The sequence below is a fragment of the Aphelocoma coerulescens genome, chromosome 17, assembly GCF_041296385.1.
Source record: "Aphelocoma coerulescens isolate FSJ_1873_10779 chromosome 17, UR_Acoe_1.0, whole genome shotgun sequence".
Classification (NCBI taxonomy): Eukaryota; Metazoa; Chordata; class Aves; order Passeriformes; family Corvidae; genus Aphelocoma; species Aphelocoma coerulescens.
In genome coordinates, this window is record NC_091030.1 from 1,471,160 (window position 1) to 1,486,492 (window position 15,333).

General features: G+C 51.4%; 1 protein-coding gene across 5 annotated transcripts in view; it reads left to right on the plus strand.

Moving 5' to 3' along the window:
* The window catches only part of NSMF (NMDA receptor synaptonuclear signaling and neuronal migration factor), a 43,889-nt gene that overhangs the window by 22,907 nt on the left and 5,649 nt on the right, over positions 1–15,333 (plus strand). For 2 of the 5 annotated variants that reach the window (XM_069031459.1, XM_069031463.1), the window contains 9 exons: positions 702–777; positions 3,021–3,089; positions 6,940–6,992; positions 8,879–8,968; positions 10,567–10,688; positions 11,553–11,636; positions 12,622–12,655; positions 13,179–13,249; positions 14,270–14,349. In XM_069031459.1, the coding sequence (XP_068887560.1) occupies positions 702–777; positions 3,021–3,089; positions 6,940–6,992; positions 8,879–8,968; positions 10,567–10,688; positions 11,553–11,636; positions 12,622–12,655; positions 13,179–13,249; positions 14,270–14,349 (679 nt within the window). The remainder of the gene's footprint in view (positions 1–701; positions 778–3,020; positions 3,090–6,939; positions 6,993–8,878; positions 8,969–10,566; positions 10,689–11,552; positions 11,637–12,621; positions 12,656–13,178; positions 13,250–14,269; positions 14,350–15,333) is intronic. The other 3 variants (XM_069031461.1, XM_069031460.1, XM_069031462.1) reach the window with 3 other exon arrangements.

Sequence of the window (15,333 nt, forward strand, 5' to 3'; positions counted from 1 at the left end):
CCTCCTGGTCACCACACACATAATTGGTGACTTACTTTCCTTTTTGTCTTAGTGGTCATTCAGTGAAGGTGATGGGCAGGGCAGTTTACAAACAGAGGTGACTAAATCAGCTCAGTTACCTGCAGGTTGTTGGAGCTGATGGGTGGTTTGACTTCCAAACCAGAGGAACTCCTGAAGGCCAAGTCAGCAGGAGCAGGTGTCTGAGGGGTTTGTTGAAACTTCCATGGCAGAAAAAGAGAGGATATTTCAGGCTTACTGTTCTGAGTGGAAGGTAAACACTTTTCATCTTCTACTAGGCTGTATCAGAAGGAACTGGAGGAATGGGACAGTTTAAATCAATGGTATAAAGGAAAAGGCAGAGACTGGAAAACGCTTTTAATGAAAAATGTTTCTTTTCCCTGTTTTTTTTTCCTAGTTCAAATGTCACTTGTGTAATTCCTGGATTATTCTAATCTCCCATGCTTAAGATAGAGCTTTTATTCTTCACTTAGTAGCCTGATAGACTGGCTTAGCAGGAATTTACAGAACACTCGGTGGCAGTGTGCATTTATATGAGGAGGATGAGACTCCTGATCTCCTGTTCAGTCAAGGCAGGATGCTGAAGGAAAGTCCTGAGAGAAAGAGCTTGGGAAGGAAATCTGGCTGTCTGAAGGATGTCTGTGCCTACTGGGTGCTCAGGCTTTGCTCCCTCTCTCTTGCAGATGATGTCCCCATACGAACCTGGTTCCCAAAAGAGAACCTCTTCAGCTTTCACACTGCTACTACAACTATGCAAGCGTAAGTGAAACCACTGCTGTGGCTTTTGTTCTGTATCTGAGCCCATGACCTGCTCAAAGCTGAGAGCCTGGAGCAGGAGTTGTGTGTTTGGCATCACTGTTCAGAGATGAGAAAGAAAGAGAGGAACTTGTTTGTTGTTGATTTTCTTTCTCACTTACTAGTTTTTTCCTACTGCTCTCATTTGTTTGGTTTCACCTTCTTTAACTGCTTGGGCTACCCAGCTCTCCTCTGCTTCCCTGGTTTTGTCTGTGACACTGTGGCCTGGCTGCCTCTGCAGAGTGAGGGTCCTGTGGGATCACCAGCTGAGACCCTGCACCAGCTGCTTCTGCTGTGCCCACTTCCCAAGGGAAGGTTATTCCAGGTTTGCCCTGCATCCCTCACCCCAGAGAGGTGCCTTCCTCTGGGATAAGGTGTAGCCCTGCAGCTCTGCATGTTTGAAAGTGTCAGTAAAATCCCTGCAAAGTATGGAGGGATGTGAGTTAGGAGGAGCCTTTCCCTCCACACTCCATGCAGGTCCCTGGGTGCTGTGTTTTGGGAGGAGGCAGCGCTCAAAGGGCTGAAGAGAGTAATGGGAGCCTCGTTTCCCAGTTGTACCTGGCTTGCCAAGGGAGTGCTGCCTTCCTGGTTTCAAGTATTTCCTACCTGACTGGAAAACCAGGGCAAGCAGTGAGGAAAATGAGACAGTGTTCTGCTTTCCAAAGCTCTTCTCCAGCCTTGTCCCTTTTTCCTGTGTGCTTCTTCCAATGTCTGGGACACCCTCAGCCCTCTGGCTCTCTCTGTTTTCTTCTTGTCTAATCTGGTGTCCTTTTTGTACTCTTTCTTCTCTGACATTTCTTCTTTCCCTTGCACTCTTCCCTCCCCAAACCCTGAAAAGAGGCTGATTATTTCTCTTGGGATAACCCAGACTGGATCAGACCTGGAAGGATTGGTGCAGGGAGGGCTGGATCTGGAGCTGAGGAGGGGGGTAGCTGCACCCCCCAGAAAAAAACATTTAAAAAATATTGGCTGATAACAGTCAATGGCATTTCACAGTTCTGATCTGACCCACAAACCATGTGCAAAATCACATTTGGACACTGCCTTTGCTGTCTGAATTCATATTTCCTGGGCAGATTTGTCGCAGATGGTCCCTGTGGCAGAGCTTACAGGGCTTGAAGGCCAGCGTGGGGTTGGTTTGGGAAATGGTGCCCTGAGGGAGCCCTTGAGGAGAACAAATGCCTTGGTTAACATTTCTGGAGCTTCTGTGCTGCCTCTGGAAGTGACACAGAAACACCTCCAGAAGTTCAGGGCACCTCCCCAAGGTGCTGGGATGATTCCCCAGGTGCCCCTGGCCTCTGCTCCAGCGTTTTCAACCCACTGCGCTCACTCCCTTCATGGAGCAGGCAGCATGAGCCAGCTTCAGCAGAGTTTGTCATGGTGGGAGCAGCTTCCCTGCTCCAGGAGCTCGTGGTGGTGCAGCCTGGCAGGCCACACACAGCTCTTGTACATCTGCACATCCTCTGGGTCTACGGGGAGCTCAGTTTGCATCCAAGCCACGTGTCAGCCCTGCCCCAGGGAGGATTGAGCTCAGTCAAGGAGGAGTCTCACCACTGAAAATGTTTAATTTAAAATGCAATTTCCTTCCACCTAACAAGAGATATTCCTTCTGGAGTGAGAATTCCCTCAGAACACTGGCTGGGGCTAAGCACTAATGAATTCCTCTTCTCTCTCTTTTTCCCTGCGTCTCCTGGAATCTCTAGCATCTCGTAAGTATAATCTTAGTTTTTTTATTTCCTTGTCTGTTGGTGTCCTGGATAAACTTTCCTCTCCAGTCCATCATACTCACTCGTGCTTTCCCTGTGCTAGGGCTGTCTGTCAGCTGGCAGGAGGTTAGGTGGCTATACCTGGAAGGCCTACACGGATCCCACCAAACCATCCTCATCCTCCGAGTGCAGCCCTCAGTTGCTGGCACACTTTGTCCCTCTCGATCCTGGTGATGGAGGGGCTGTGCCTGCAGCTCCCAGGTCCATTCTCCAGAGCAGGGATGGTGGTTGCTCCTTTGGGCCATGTTCTGATGTTTGAGGAGCAGCCCAAGGGAGCGAGGAGCTGTGGTTTGAGTGCCCTGCCCAGCCCTGGCCCACACGCGGTGCTGCCCGGCCCCAGGGCAGCACAACCTCTGTTGCTGAGAGCTTCCCTCTGTGTGTCCCTTGTCCTCTCCACTTCCACGCTGTGGACTTGGTTAATGGCTTGAAATGGTTTCCCAGGGCGTTCAGGGGCTACGCAGAGAGGAAGAGACGGAAACGAGAGAATGATTCTGCAGCTCTTATCCAGAGGTAGGGCCCCTTCCCTCCCGTAGCTGTGGCTGGTGTTGCATGGGCCCTTGGGGTCAGTACTGAACCCTGGTGCCGTTGACCGTGGCTGTCCCTGTCTCTGTGCTCTCCTGGGGACACTGGCAGTGGCTCTGCTGGAGCTGTGGAGGTGAATGATGCTCAGGATAGCTGACCTCCATCTTCTTAAAGAACACTGTCAAGTTGCTTTTAACCTTGCAGATACAATACACACGATCTGTGTCTCAGGCAGAAAAATACACACTTTAAAAATTAAAGATGCAATTTCCCCATTCCAACTTGGAATTTCATATCATCACAGAATGGCTTGGATTGGAAGAAACCTAAAATATGATCTAGTTCCAACTCCCCTGCCACAGGCAGGAATTTGTGTGAGGTTAGACGAATACTGTTGTGTGTGCTGTTGCTGCATCTACAAATGCACCTCAAAAATCTGAGACCTAGGCAAAATTGACATCTCTAGTGACCAGAAGTCTACTTTTTAATCTTTTTTTTTCAATAATAGAAGGGAAATAAAAGTGGATGGGGACTGATTCCTTGTCCAGGTATTACAGAAGGACCTGGTTTCCTTCTGCAGGCTTCCTATGGCACATCACTCACAGTAGGAATCAGAACTTTGGTTTGGTTTTTGAAATGTGCCAAGGCTCGTGGCAGCCTAGTAAAAAGGATAACACAGCATGTGTGTCATTGGTAAAAAACTGCCATGATCACTTCAGCACTGTTCAAAACCAAGTGGGAGAAAACCATCAGGTTTTCTTAACTGAGAAATTGCCAGGCAATTTTTTTTTTTTTGCAACTGCAGGGTGGTGAGTGTTTTTTCATCAGTAACAAAGATAAGTAAAAATCCAAACTAAAGACACTCTAAACAAATAGACAGTGTATCTTTAAAAAGATTTCTCAGAATTTGTTAGGCAGAGGCAAGTCTTGGTTAGAAAGTGGGTTGTTCCTGTGGGCTGTGAGTGCAGGAGCAGTTGTGTATCTTGGTAGAGCCCTTGGCAGGGCTGCCCAGTGGGAGCCTGTCTGTGTCTGTCGTGTCCCAGAGAGGAGCTGGGACAGCAGTGCTGGGGCTCTGGCTGCAGGGATTGCTGGCTGAGCCCAGCTCTCTCCTCCAGGGAGTGAGGAGAACCCCCCTGTGGGCTTGGGTGTTTGTTGTGCAGCCCTTTGTGGCTGTTCAGGGTTCAGTTGTTCTCACACAGCCCCTTCAGTGCTGAGTCCTGGTGTCCAGGGAGGTTGGATTGTGGGGTGTGGCCACAGGAATGCTGCCTATGGACTGAGGGATGCCCAGAGCTTTGCCCACTGCAGGAGCAGCCAGGGAGGAGAATGTGGGAGGTGCTGCCAGGAGTTTGAGTAGAGAAAAGACTTCTGGGCAGAGTGTGGTGACCCACTGCAGGCAGAGCTGCAGGGTGTGGAGTGGGACTGCCATGTCTTGGAGCCCCTCTGGCTGGGATGGATACCCTGGAGGGATACTCTGGAGGTGCCATGGGGTCATGCAGACCCTGAGGCACACTGGAGGAGAGCTGTTCAGAAAAGGGAGTGATAAGGAGATTTCATTGCTGAAGCTTGAGGGATTCCAGTTGTGTCATGATAAGTGAAGGGATCTTGCAAGAGATCAAATGCCACAGGGTTCCTGGGTGCAGTTGCAGGAACCAAGCAGGTTTGGGGAGCCCCAGTGCTCACAGAGCTGGTTGCAGCTTCCCCAGGGCCAGTCCTGTCACGCTGATATGCAGGTACAGAGGAGCCTGAGGAGCCAGACAGCTGCAAGAAGCCCCCAGAAGGATCTAGATGTTCACAGCATGCCCACATTAAGGGGCAGTCCCAGACTTGCACCTCCTTTCCAAAGTGCTGTTTTTTTTCTAGAAGAAAAGAGATGGAGCAAAAGGCCTTTGTCCCATTCTCTGAGTATTTAGTGCAGTGGTTAACCTTGAACAGCTGGAATTTTCTTGGAGCTGCTCTCAGCAGTGTTTAGGAGATGGTACTTAGGACTCTCATGGGAAAGCAGCTGGGAGCAACCTTTTTCCATGGCAAAGGCTGCTTTACCCATCTGCCCCCAGGGTCTGAAGAAACTCCCCTGTGGAGAGGACAGCAGAGCATTTAAGAGAAAAGTGGATTTTACTCCAAAATACCAAAAGCCCAAAGGATGTGACAGTGGCCTTGCCAGTTGACAAGTTCTCAGTGTCTGATATGATCTCAGGCTCACAACAGACCAGAAAGATTTCCATGTAACACGTCTGAGACCTTTTTGTGTAAAGAACAGCCCTGGTTCCCTTAAAAGACTGTATTTATTTGGATTTTAATCTAATGCACTGTAAGACAGACCCAGTTGTCAGTGATGGTGCACCCCAGAAGGCTTTGTACAGAGAGCCAGGCCAGTGATGTGTCTGAAGGGGCACTTGTCTCATCCAGAGCAGTGAATCTTCATGTACCCAAGTAGAAATAAAATAAATCTTTGGGAAACATTAATAGCCCAAGTGCAGATGGAAATTTGGTGTGGAATGATGCTGCTGCTCCCAGCTGCTGGTTTTCCTTCTTGCTGAATTTGGAGCCTGATGACAACAAGGGATCCCAGGCCAAAGTGAGGAAGTGCAGGAGGTGATGTGGGTTAGGTGCTGTCCCGTGAGGGCTGTGTTTGTGTGGATCTCTGCATAGGAGCAGATGTATCCGAGTTTCTCTGAACAACCTCGTGTCAGTGCTGGAAGTGTCTTCTGGTCCAGTCAGTTTGCTAAAGCATCTGCATGGTTGTACCATGTCCTTACTCATCCCACTAACCTGTGTGTGAGCCAGACAGCTTGTGACTTACCCTTTCACCAGCTGTGGTCTCTGTTGCCTGGTGTTTGCCCTGTGTGTTGGGGGGCACAAGGAATCCAGGAAGGCTCCCCCACTCCATGTAGGGTGCCCAGTGCAGGGGCTCTCTGTCATCCTGGGGCTGCACTGTGGGGTGAAGCCACAGTCACTAAATAGGGTTCATGGAGAGGTGACACTTCTCTTGGTGCTGCTTCTCCCTGTCTCTTCTGCTGTCCTGTTTGTTCCTGTCTTGTTCCTGCCTAGTGAGTGATGAGAAACAAAAAGCAACTGGTCCCTTACACTTGGAGGACAAAGAGTCCCTTTGCCGTGGCCTCTCAGGAATGGCCAGGACATTGTTTTACACAGCCCTGACTCTGGGGTGTAGCTGCTCCCCAGGGCTTTCCCTCAGAGCTGTGTGCTCTGCAGCCCCTCTGGACCTGCCTGTGAGGCCAGAACAGGGCAGCACACAGGGAGAGCAGGCCCGTGGGGACAGGCAGCATCACTGAACTCTGCTGTGCAAGGAGGGAGAACCTGCTTTGGTCTCCCCCAGCTCTGCCTGGAGAGCAGCACGGGCTGCATGGTTACCAACAGCAGGGGAGAGGGTTTAGGAGCTGCTGTGTTTGGGAAGGAGCACAGCCACAAGCATGGTGTGTGCAGAGCCTGGGCACCCCACGTTCGTGCTGGAGAGAGGGGAGCAGTTACTGAAAAGAGGGAGCGCTGCTAGCACGGGCAGTGGGTGTGCTCAGCAAATACAGCACAGGTAAACCTTAACCATAGAAAGGGAAAGAATCCATGAGCAGGGGGCTGCCCTGTGGGACCCCCCTTGCCCTGTACCAGCAGCCCAGGCAGCTCAGAACAGCCCCACTCAACAAACATCACCATCCCCAGCACTGAATCACTGCGGCTTGGGGACCTGGTCTCCAGCTTTGGAAAGCCCAGAAGGAAATACACCATCATCCCCATTTTATTTTCTTCCTCCCTGTTCTCACAGTCCTGGGTCCAGGTGTTGCTTCATGTCACCTTCCTCAAACATTGTGTTTGGCCTTTCTTGCAGGAATTTTCGGAAGCACCTCCGCATGGTGGGGAGCCGAAGGGTTAAAGCACAAAGTAAGTGAGCACCTGGAAATGTGGCTGTGAGGAGCTGGGGTTTGTGGGAATTCTGTCACATGCAGATGTGGGTTGAGAGGACCTGGCTTTGGGCTGGAGAGAGGATTTGACCTGCTGGTGCCATTTTATCCTACAAACAAGAAGGCCAGGTGGTTGCAAGTGTCCAGGACACGTGGATGCCTGCAGCAGCCTGGAGGCTGTTCCCAAGGACCCTCTGCCATGGCCGTGGGACATCTCTGGTGCAAGGCATGGAAGGAACGCCGCAGCATCCATGTCCCCTGTGAGGGTTTTGGTGATCACTGGTGTGGAGGCCAGTGAGGAGAACCCGAGCTGGGAGTCCAGCAGAGCTGCCTGGCCTCTCTCTGCAGCTGTGACCAGCTGTGGCTCCATGTGCCACACAGACTCCTGGCTGTCCCCTCCTCCCCTGTCCCACCGCCATCTCCACAGCAGGACCTGGGGGAAAGTTGCCTGGTGGGAGCTGAGAGGATGATGGAAGGAAGAAAGAAGAGGATCAGGGAAGAGATTGGAGCAAGGGGGAAATCAGGGAGTGTTACGCCTCACTGGGGAAGAAATTCTCTTAGGCCTGCGAAATGGCTGTTCCCTCTCCCTGGAGAAGGCAACAGTCCTCCATAACTTGGTTGGGCAACTCCCTTAAAGCTGTGAAAGTGGTGTAACGTGCTCCTGAGAGCTGAGGATTGCTCCAGAAGAGAAAACAGCTTGTTCTTCCCACCCCCTTGCCAGGCATCATCTACAGAGTGCCCACAGACAGCAAAGCGCTGCTGAGTTCAATTTGCATTCTTTCCTTTCTCATGTGCTGTGGGAAGTGATGGGCAAAGAGCTTTGCCCTTTCCAGAGTCTTCATTGGCATCTGAATTTGCACTGCCTGACATGGACAGGGCTCACCTCCGGGAAGCTCAGGCGTGTCTCTGCCTCAGGAACTCTTGGGTCATGTTTTCAAAGCTTTCTTCCTGTGCACAGTAGCAAAATGCCTGGGTTTAACTAAAAGCTGAGGATGGGGATCACCTGAAGAACTGAAGATGTGGTTTGTCTCCCCAGACACCCACCCTGGACTCACTTCAGCAGGGGACAGGCTGCTCTTGTGATGCTGATCCGCAGTGAATTCCTGTGCTGCTGTTACTCAATTCCCTGCTGCAGACTCTGTCTGCCACCAGAAATAGGTATTAGTGCCCATAAGTGGCTGTTAATCCCAGCATAATGGCTCTCACATGGGCTTGCCAAGTCAGACATGGTGGTTGCCAGTTCCCAGGAATTTGCCTGTGGTGCAGCCGTCTGAGCCAAGCTCCCTGGATTATGCTTGGGAAATGCTGGTGCAAACAATGCAGCACTCCTTGGGAGGAAAAAAAGGCATGAGTAGTGCTCACAAGAGTGCAGACAAGCAAAGGCTGAAGGACTTCCTCTTTTGCAATAAAATGTAGAAAGCATGGGCTTTCCAGAGACATCCCCTCCCAACTCCGACTGGGATGCCGGTAGAACATGAAGGGAGAACTGACTGGAAAGCTACAGCCTTCTTCTGGCCATGCAGGTGTCATTAGCTGTGCAGTGTGTGTTTCTGTGAGGCCTTGGAGTCCGAGCACTTACACTGGGACACTGGAATGGCCTTGGTTTAATTGAGGTTTGAGCCGTGTGCATTTAAGTAGAGACCATCAAGTGTTGTCCTTTTTCTGTGTTCCACGTCCCATCCTGTGCACAAGTGGGCACTTTGTCTCTGCTGTGTGGAAAGGACTCACGTTTGGCAAGTGGAAGGACCAGCCCAGGGGAGTCTGTGTTGTGTGGCTTTGGTGGCAATCTGCTGGATGATTTGTTTGCTGGCAGCAGCAGAGGTGCTTTGGGATCTGTTAATGTCGTGCTCTGGTTTTATCCTTTAGCATTTGCCGAACGGCGTGAGAGGAGCTTCAGCAGGTCCTGGAGTGACCCGACTCCCATCAAAGCTGATTCCTTCCATGACTCTCGAGAAAGTGAGTTCTGAGTCCTTTGAGCTTCCTCCTGTGGGCAAACCCTCCAGCAGTTGTTGACTGGAGTCCCACTGGAGTAACTCCTCTGTGCCCTTCTGTCCTGTCTGTGATCCTTTTTTAGTTTCCTGAGATCGGAGCAGGTAGCGCTCCAGGTGTATGTACCTGTTCATCTGTGTGTACCTGTATTTATTTGTAGAGCACAACTCATCCAACCTCAGGTTATTTTGCCAAAGGGTACCCAGTGGTACAGCTATCTTACAGCCCTCTGTTCCCATCATCCCTTATCCTCTTGGCACCAAAACAACCTCTCTGGAAGCTCACCAGTCCAAGGCTACCTTCACTGTAGTGGGGCTAACGTGGCTTCCCATGCAGGTGCCCCTTCTGAGCTCTTTCCTAGCCTGGAATAGCTCAAGAGCACAGCTGATGAGATGGAGCTTTGATTTCCTGCACAGGTGATAGCTTGGGGCAATCTGATCTTCATTTGGGCTGCCAGGAATCCCTCTGGGAATCCCCAGTAATGCTGCCATGTTCTGCTTGAGGGGACTGAGATGCTGTTGTGTTCATTTACAGGAAGGAATGCCAGCATCTTCCCACTGTATTCTTATAAAGGGAATGGCTGTTTTACACAGATTTTATTGCAAGCCTGTAGGCAGGAGCTTGGTGGATATGAGTTTGCCCATGTTGAAGTGAATTTCACTAATGAAATGACCTGATCTACCAGGTAAGCATGAGATCTGGCCCTGCTAGGTGTAGAAGACCCAGGTTGCAGGGGGAGGTGTGTGAAAGGCCAGGTTCAAAACATGACCCTGTTGTTTGGCAGTCTGACTCCTCCCTGCTCCCTCAGCTGCCCGGAGGCGGATGGAAAAGCCATGGAAAAGCCGTGGTTCAGACAGGCTCCAGGCACTGCCCAGCGACACTCGGACATCCCCAAAGGCACAAACAGCGGCACCTCGGTTCTCTTCCTCAGTCCAGCAACCATCTCTATTTTTAACCTTTTATGGTCAATTATATTCCTTCCAGATGTTTTTTTCCCCAGGAGGCATTGAAGGCCAACAGGTAAGGTCAATTTGGAGAGCAAGTTCGAGTCTACTGTTGCAATATGACTGTGTTTGTTGCAGCTGTCCTCACGCACGCTCTAAGACTTCTCTGCCAGGATCAGTCTGACCAACAAGGCAGATTTTCTTTATAATCCCTCAAAAGATGTAGTCAGAGCAGTAATTACTACAAGGAGACCAGCTTTGAAGTCTTTGGACTTTTGCTTATCAGCCTGGCAGTGCTGAAGTGTAGAGAGTCTTGTCTGCGTTCTGTCTCCTTCCCCATTTCTGGAGTGACAGGGTGATTGTTGTGACTTAGCATTTGAAAACCAAGCTTGGTGACTGCGAGAGTGATGAAGTTCTGTGACACACGGTGTGAGCTCTCTGTGCACTCTTCATTTGTTACGTGTTTGTCTGTTTGAAGACACCAGCCCCAAAGTGGTGTCTGTCACTCTGTGGGTGACAAGAGGGCACGAGTCTCGTGGCATCTCTTGTGAGGAAGCTGCCAAGGCAGGATGGAGTGGGGAAGGCTGTTCTGCCCTTGTAATGCTCCCTGTGTTCTGGCAGGCCATGACCTTCAGGATTCCTGCGGGACTCTGGATGGTGATTTTGACTTGAACTGGGAAGCAGAAAAGGAACTTGAAGCCATGGCATGTGACGGAGAAGACTTTATTCCACCAAAAATAATGGTGAGCATTTCCAGCTCAGACTCTGCCTGTCCTTTCAGTGCTGCTAAGTTCAGGATCTTCATGGGCAGTCTGTTTTACAGGCACTGCCTCAGGTGTCTGTGAGGGTCACTCAGAGATGAACCAAGACATGACATGGGTTCAGATCTGTTGTTGCTGGGGATAATGCATTGAAAGAAAAGTAGAAGGAGGGGTCCGTAGTCCGAATCAGAGCAGGACTGACACCAGCACAGAATCAAGTCAGCCTGAGTCTTGTTAACCCTGAAAAGAGACCTGATCACCCCTGTCAGTTCTGCTCCCAGAGTGAGGAACTGAGGGGCCTGGAATCACAGCAGAGTTCAGGCTCTGGTGCTGCTGGAGCCAGCTGAGGCTTCAGCCAGAGTCGTCAGGCACTGTCTGATGCCTGCAGCCCTGTGCTTGCTGTGCCTGGTGCAGTGCCAGCCCTTGGCTGGACCCTGTGCAGGTCCCACCAGAAGCTGAACGCTCCCTACAGCCAGGAGGAGGCTTTGCAGGAGTGATCCTCACTGGGATACAGCCACCCATGGCGGTGCACAAGCTGCTCCATCCTCTGTGCACCTCAGTCTCCCCTTTCCAGACTGTTCTGGGCCCAGTGCAGCTGGGGGGCAGAGCTGTGTGCTCATGTCCTGGGGGTCAAGGAAGTGGTGACACCCAAGGGTACTTGGCAGGCCTGGGGGTGCTCTGGCTGGAACACTTTCCAATGGGTTGTGGATAGACTGGGTTAGCTGCTGCCTCGAGTAACACCTGAGAGCAGCTCAACAGGGCACTCTTTTATGGCCTTTGTGCTTCTGTCCAGACTCCTACATGAGACTTCTCCTCATGCTGTTGCACCTTTTTTCCCCTTTGCAGCTCATTTCTTCCAAGGTGCCCAAAGCAGAGTATGTCCCAACAATTATCCGCAGGGACGACCCCTCCATCATCCCCATCCTCTACGTAAGTAAATCAATTCTGCTGTGGCTGAGGAGTCACATAGAGACTATTTATTTCCCTGGTGCCTGTTAGGGTGACCCCAAAAAACTGATGTGCTTTGGAAAAGCTGTCAGGAAGGGGCTGAGGGTGTGTTGAGCCCAGTTTTGGGGTCTGGGGTAGCTTTGTGGGGGCTCATGTCTCAGTGGAACAGTCGGGTGGGGTAGAAATGGCACACTTGGGCTCAGCCAAGCTGCGTGGGAGGATTATCAAGGGAAGGCAGGGCAGGCATTGCCAGGCTTAGGGCTCCTCCTTATGCTCATCCTCGGGATAAGCAGGGCCTCGGAGCTCGGCAGTGAACCACCAACCCCATCACCCCGTGTGCAGTGGGGCATCCCTGTCAGTCATTAATGTGACTGTGGCTTTTCACTGGGAGTCTGGCCTGAGCAGGTGTCTGAAACAGCAGTGAGGAGTCATGGGTTTCTTTTTCCTAATCATTTAATTTGCAAGGGAAGGTGGGACTGAGAGCCCAGCCGGGCCAGTGTCAGTGTGCAGCAGGCAGTGCTGATGGGGTTGCTGCATCTCTTCCTTGGAGTGTTGTGCACTTTTCCTACGACCCTGCTGGGCCAGAGGCAGCTGTGTTGGGAGTGCAGCTGTTTGTCAGCCAGCTGGGACAGGGTAAAGCCAGAGGCTGGCTGCAAAACATGGGCCAGGAGGGAAACAGGCATTGCTGATGTTGACTGCATCTGAGGGACAGTCTGTGCTTTGGGTGAGTCTGCAGGCTTCAGCTTCAAGCCCTTCAGGTGGATTTGGTCTTCATGGACTGTTCTGCCTTCAGCTTCTGTGCTGAAATGTGGTTTAGGGTGAGGGTTACTGCTGCTGTGACCAGCAGCCATCAAGTTGGTGTAATTGTGCTCTTAGAGCATCCCTTCACCTGGGAATGGGGTTGTGTGAATATTAGGGAGCTGGTGTAGTGACAATGAACTTTGATGTCTTCTGTCTTGGTTTCCAGGACCATGAACACGCCACCTTTGATGACATCCTGGGTACGTGAGTGTTACCTCCTTTTCTTATCTCCCGCCCGTTGCAAATGTAACCATCAATATTTCAGTCACTCAGCTGCCCTGTGCCTGAGCTGCCACTCACAGAGGTGTTTTTGTCACCCCGGTGACCCCTGACAGTCAGTCAGCTGCTCTTGGATGTGCTGCTGTAATGAGCCTTCACTTCTGTGGCCTCTTTTCTGTGCCAAGCTCCTGCTTTGTGGCAGGGAAACTGAGACAGGGGCAGCAGGTGCCTGTTCATTGCACGTGTGGTGGGGAGTGGAGCAGTGACAGAGGGCCAGGGGGGCTGGGGCTGCTCCAGGGCTGTGATCACTGCAGAGCGGTGTCTGGTGCTGTTCCATCCTTTCTCTGGCCTGTGACACACTGGGATTTCCTGCTTCCCCCAGCACCCCTGCCCTCAGCTCCCTGCCCTCAGCTTCCTGCCCTCAGGACTAAAGTGTAAAGAAATAATTAATTAATTCTGAACTTTTCCCATGGTTAATCTTTTCCAACATGTTTTTTTTTACAGAGGAAATAGAGAAGAAACTTAACATTTATCGGAAAGGCTGCAAGATCTGGAAGATGCTGATATTTTGCCAGGTACATGAAAGTTGTTAAACACTTGGGTGATTTGTTACAAATTTGTCTTTTTCTGTGGGGAAAGTGACATAGAGGAACCAATATTCCAAAGTCAGCTTCCATTAAAGTCACTGCCAAGGCACAGCTTTCACTTCCTGTTTCCCAGACACAGAGCAGACTCAAGTAGCTGTGACAGCAGGAAATCAAATCTGATTTAGTGAGGCCAAGTCGAGAGCTGGGCTGATTCTCTCAAGGAACCCCAGGCAAAGCAGAGTCAGCACAGACCTAGAAAGCATTCCAGGACAGGAACAAGCACTTGCAGTGTCATAGTTACGGCTTCCATCCAGCTTCAGTGTGACAGTGACAGTGGTGCATGTGGTGGGCCAGCCTGGCAGATGGCTCAGCTGGGAGCTGGAGGCCAGAGGATGCAGAAGGGTCAGGCTGGAGCTGTGGCTGGGACAGTCCAGGCCCTGCTGGGTCTGGGGGTTGCTGGGGATTCCCTTCCCCAGTTTGCTGTTCCTCGTGGTGGTCAGCTGTGGGCTTCCCCGGCAGCTGTGCCATGAGAAGTGAGGGAGGTGACCTGACTTAACTCCCTCCGTGTGCCCAGTGCTGCAGAGGAGCAGCTTTGCTGCACACTGACCTGGAGATTGTGACTTTTAATGTTCCTGGTGCTGTGTCAATCTGTTCATGCCTCCTGCTGCCCAAGTCAGTGCTCAGCTGCTCCTCTGCCCACCCCCAGCATCCCCAAGGGACTTTCTTGTCTTCCCTATTACTCTCCAGCCACCCACAAAGGCGTTTTTTATCTATTATTGTGCCTTTCAAGAGTGATGTGGGCACAGAACTGCAAAAACCAGAGAATCCAACCCCCAGCACGGTGCCCGTGTACAGATGTTCCCTGAGCCTGTCCGCAGTGCGGGGCTGCCCTGCTCCCTTGTGGCACTTCTGGGAATGGCTGGGCAGGACAGGAAACGCATCCGGGGTTTGTTTCCTCAGGACCTGTGCAGAGGGGTTTCCATCTGTCTGTCTGTCTGTCTCTTGCAGGGAGGCCCTGGGCACTTGTACTTGTTAAAGAACAAAGTCGCCACTTTCGCCAAAGTGGAGAAGGAGGAAGATCTGATCCTGTGAGTGGCTGGGTTGTGTTCTGGGCTTGCATGGCATTTTTCTGCTGGTTTGCTCAATGTTTGCAGCACATGGTAGAGCAGGAGAAGTGAAGGGAGCCGGGGTGGCTTGGTCAGGGGATGAGGAGACTGAGGAGGCACTGAACAGCAGCTCACAGCTCGTTCAGGGGCAAAAGCAAAGGTGGCAGAGCTGAGCTTGTCCCTGGAATGCTGCAGCCCTGTCACCAGGACATTTATACTTCTATCTGTTTAGTGTCTCTGTGGATAGAGACTGTCAAGAGAGGAGAAAAAAAAGATATTTCTTCTACTAACAACAGCTTTGCTGACCAGAAGCCAGAACGTGCACCTCGAGCCTCTGGTGCTGTGATACCATTGCTAAGCTGGTGACTATGGCAGAAATCCAGAGTGTTCCCCCCACAGCTGGCTCTGGCCAGGGGGAAATGGAATTTGTCTCTGCAAAGCCTGCTCAAAGTCCAGCCTGTTTCTGAGGAGGCTTTTCACTAACATGCCTTTCACTAACTCCCTTCAGCTGGGAGTGCTGAGCAATTTTGCTGCTCCTTGCAGAGAGTAAAGCTTTGCCTGTTTTGCTGCCTACTCACTTGTGCTGGCTCAAACTTGCTTGGCTAACAGTGCCTGGCTGTGGGGGAGAGGATGTACACCAACCTGCTCCTACACAACTTTTTGTTGGCATGAGAACTGAGTATTAAAATCAACATCTGCTCTGCAATCTCATGCTCTGGCACAAACACTGGCTGTGGAATTCTCCAGCACGTGTGCACATCCACGATTCTGAACACATCCCAGGCATAGCTGCTCCCAAGCTGATAAATCAGGGATCTGCAGAAAGCTGTGAACACAGAGCTGAAAGTTTGGGAGCTTGGAAGGGAACATATCCATGCAGCCTGTGTGTCCCTGGGAGGCAGTGCTGTGGAAAGCTGAGGCTGCAGTCTGGTTGGAACCCCCATGGAGGAATTTCTGGGCTTTAGA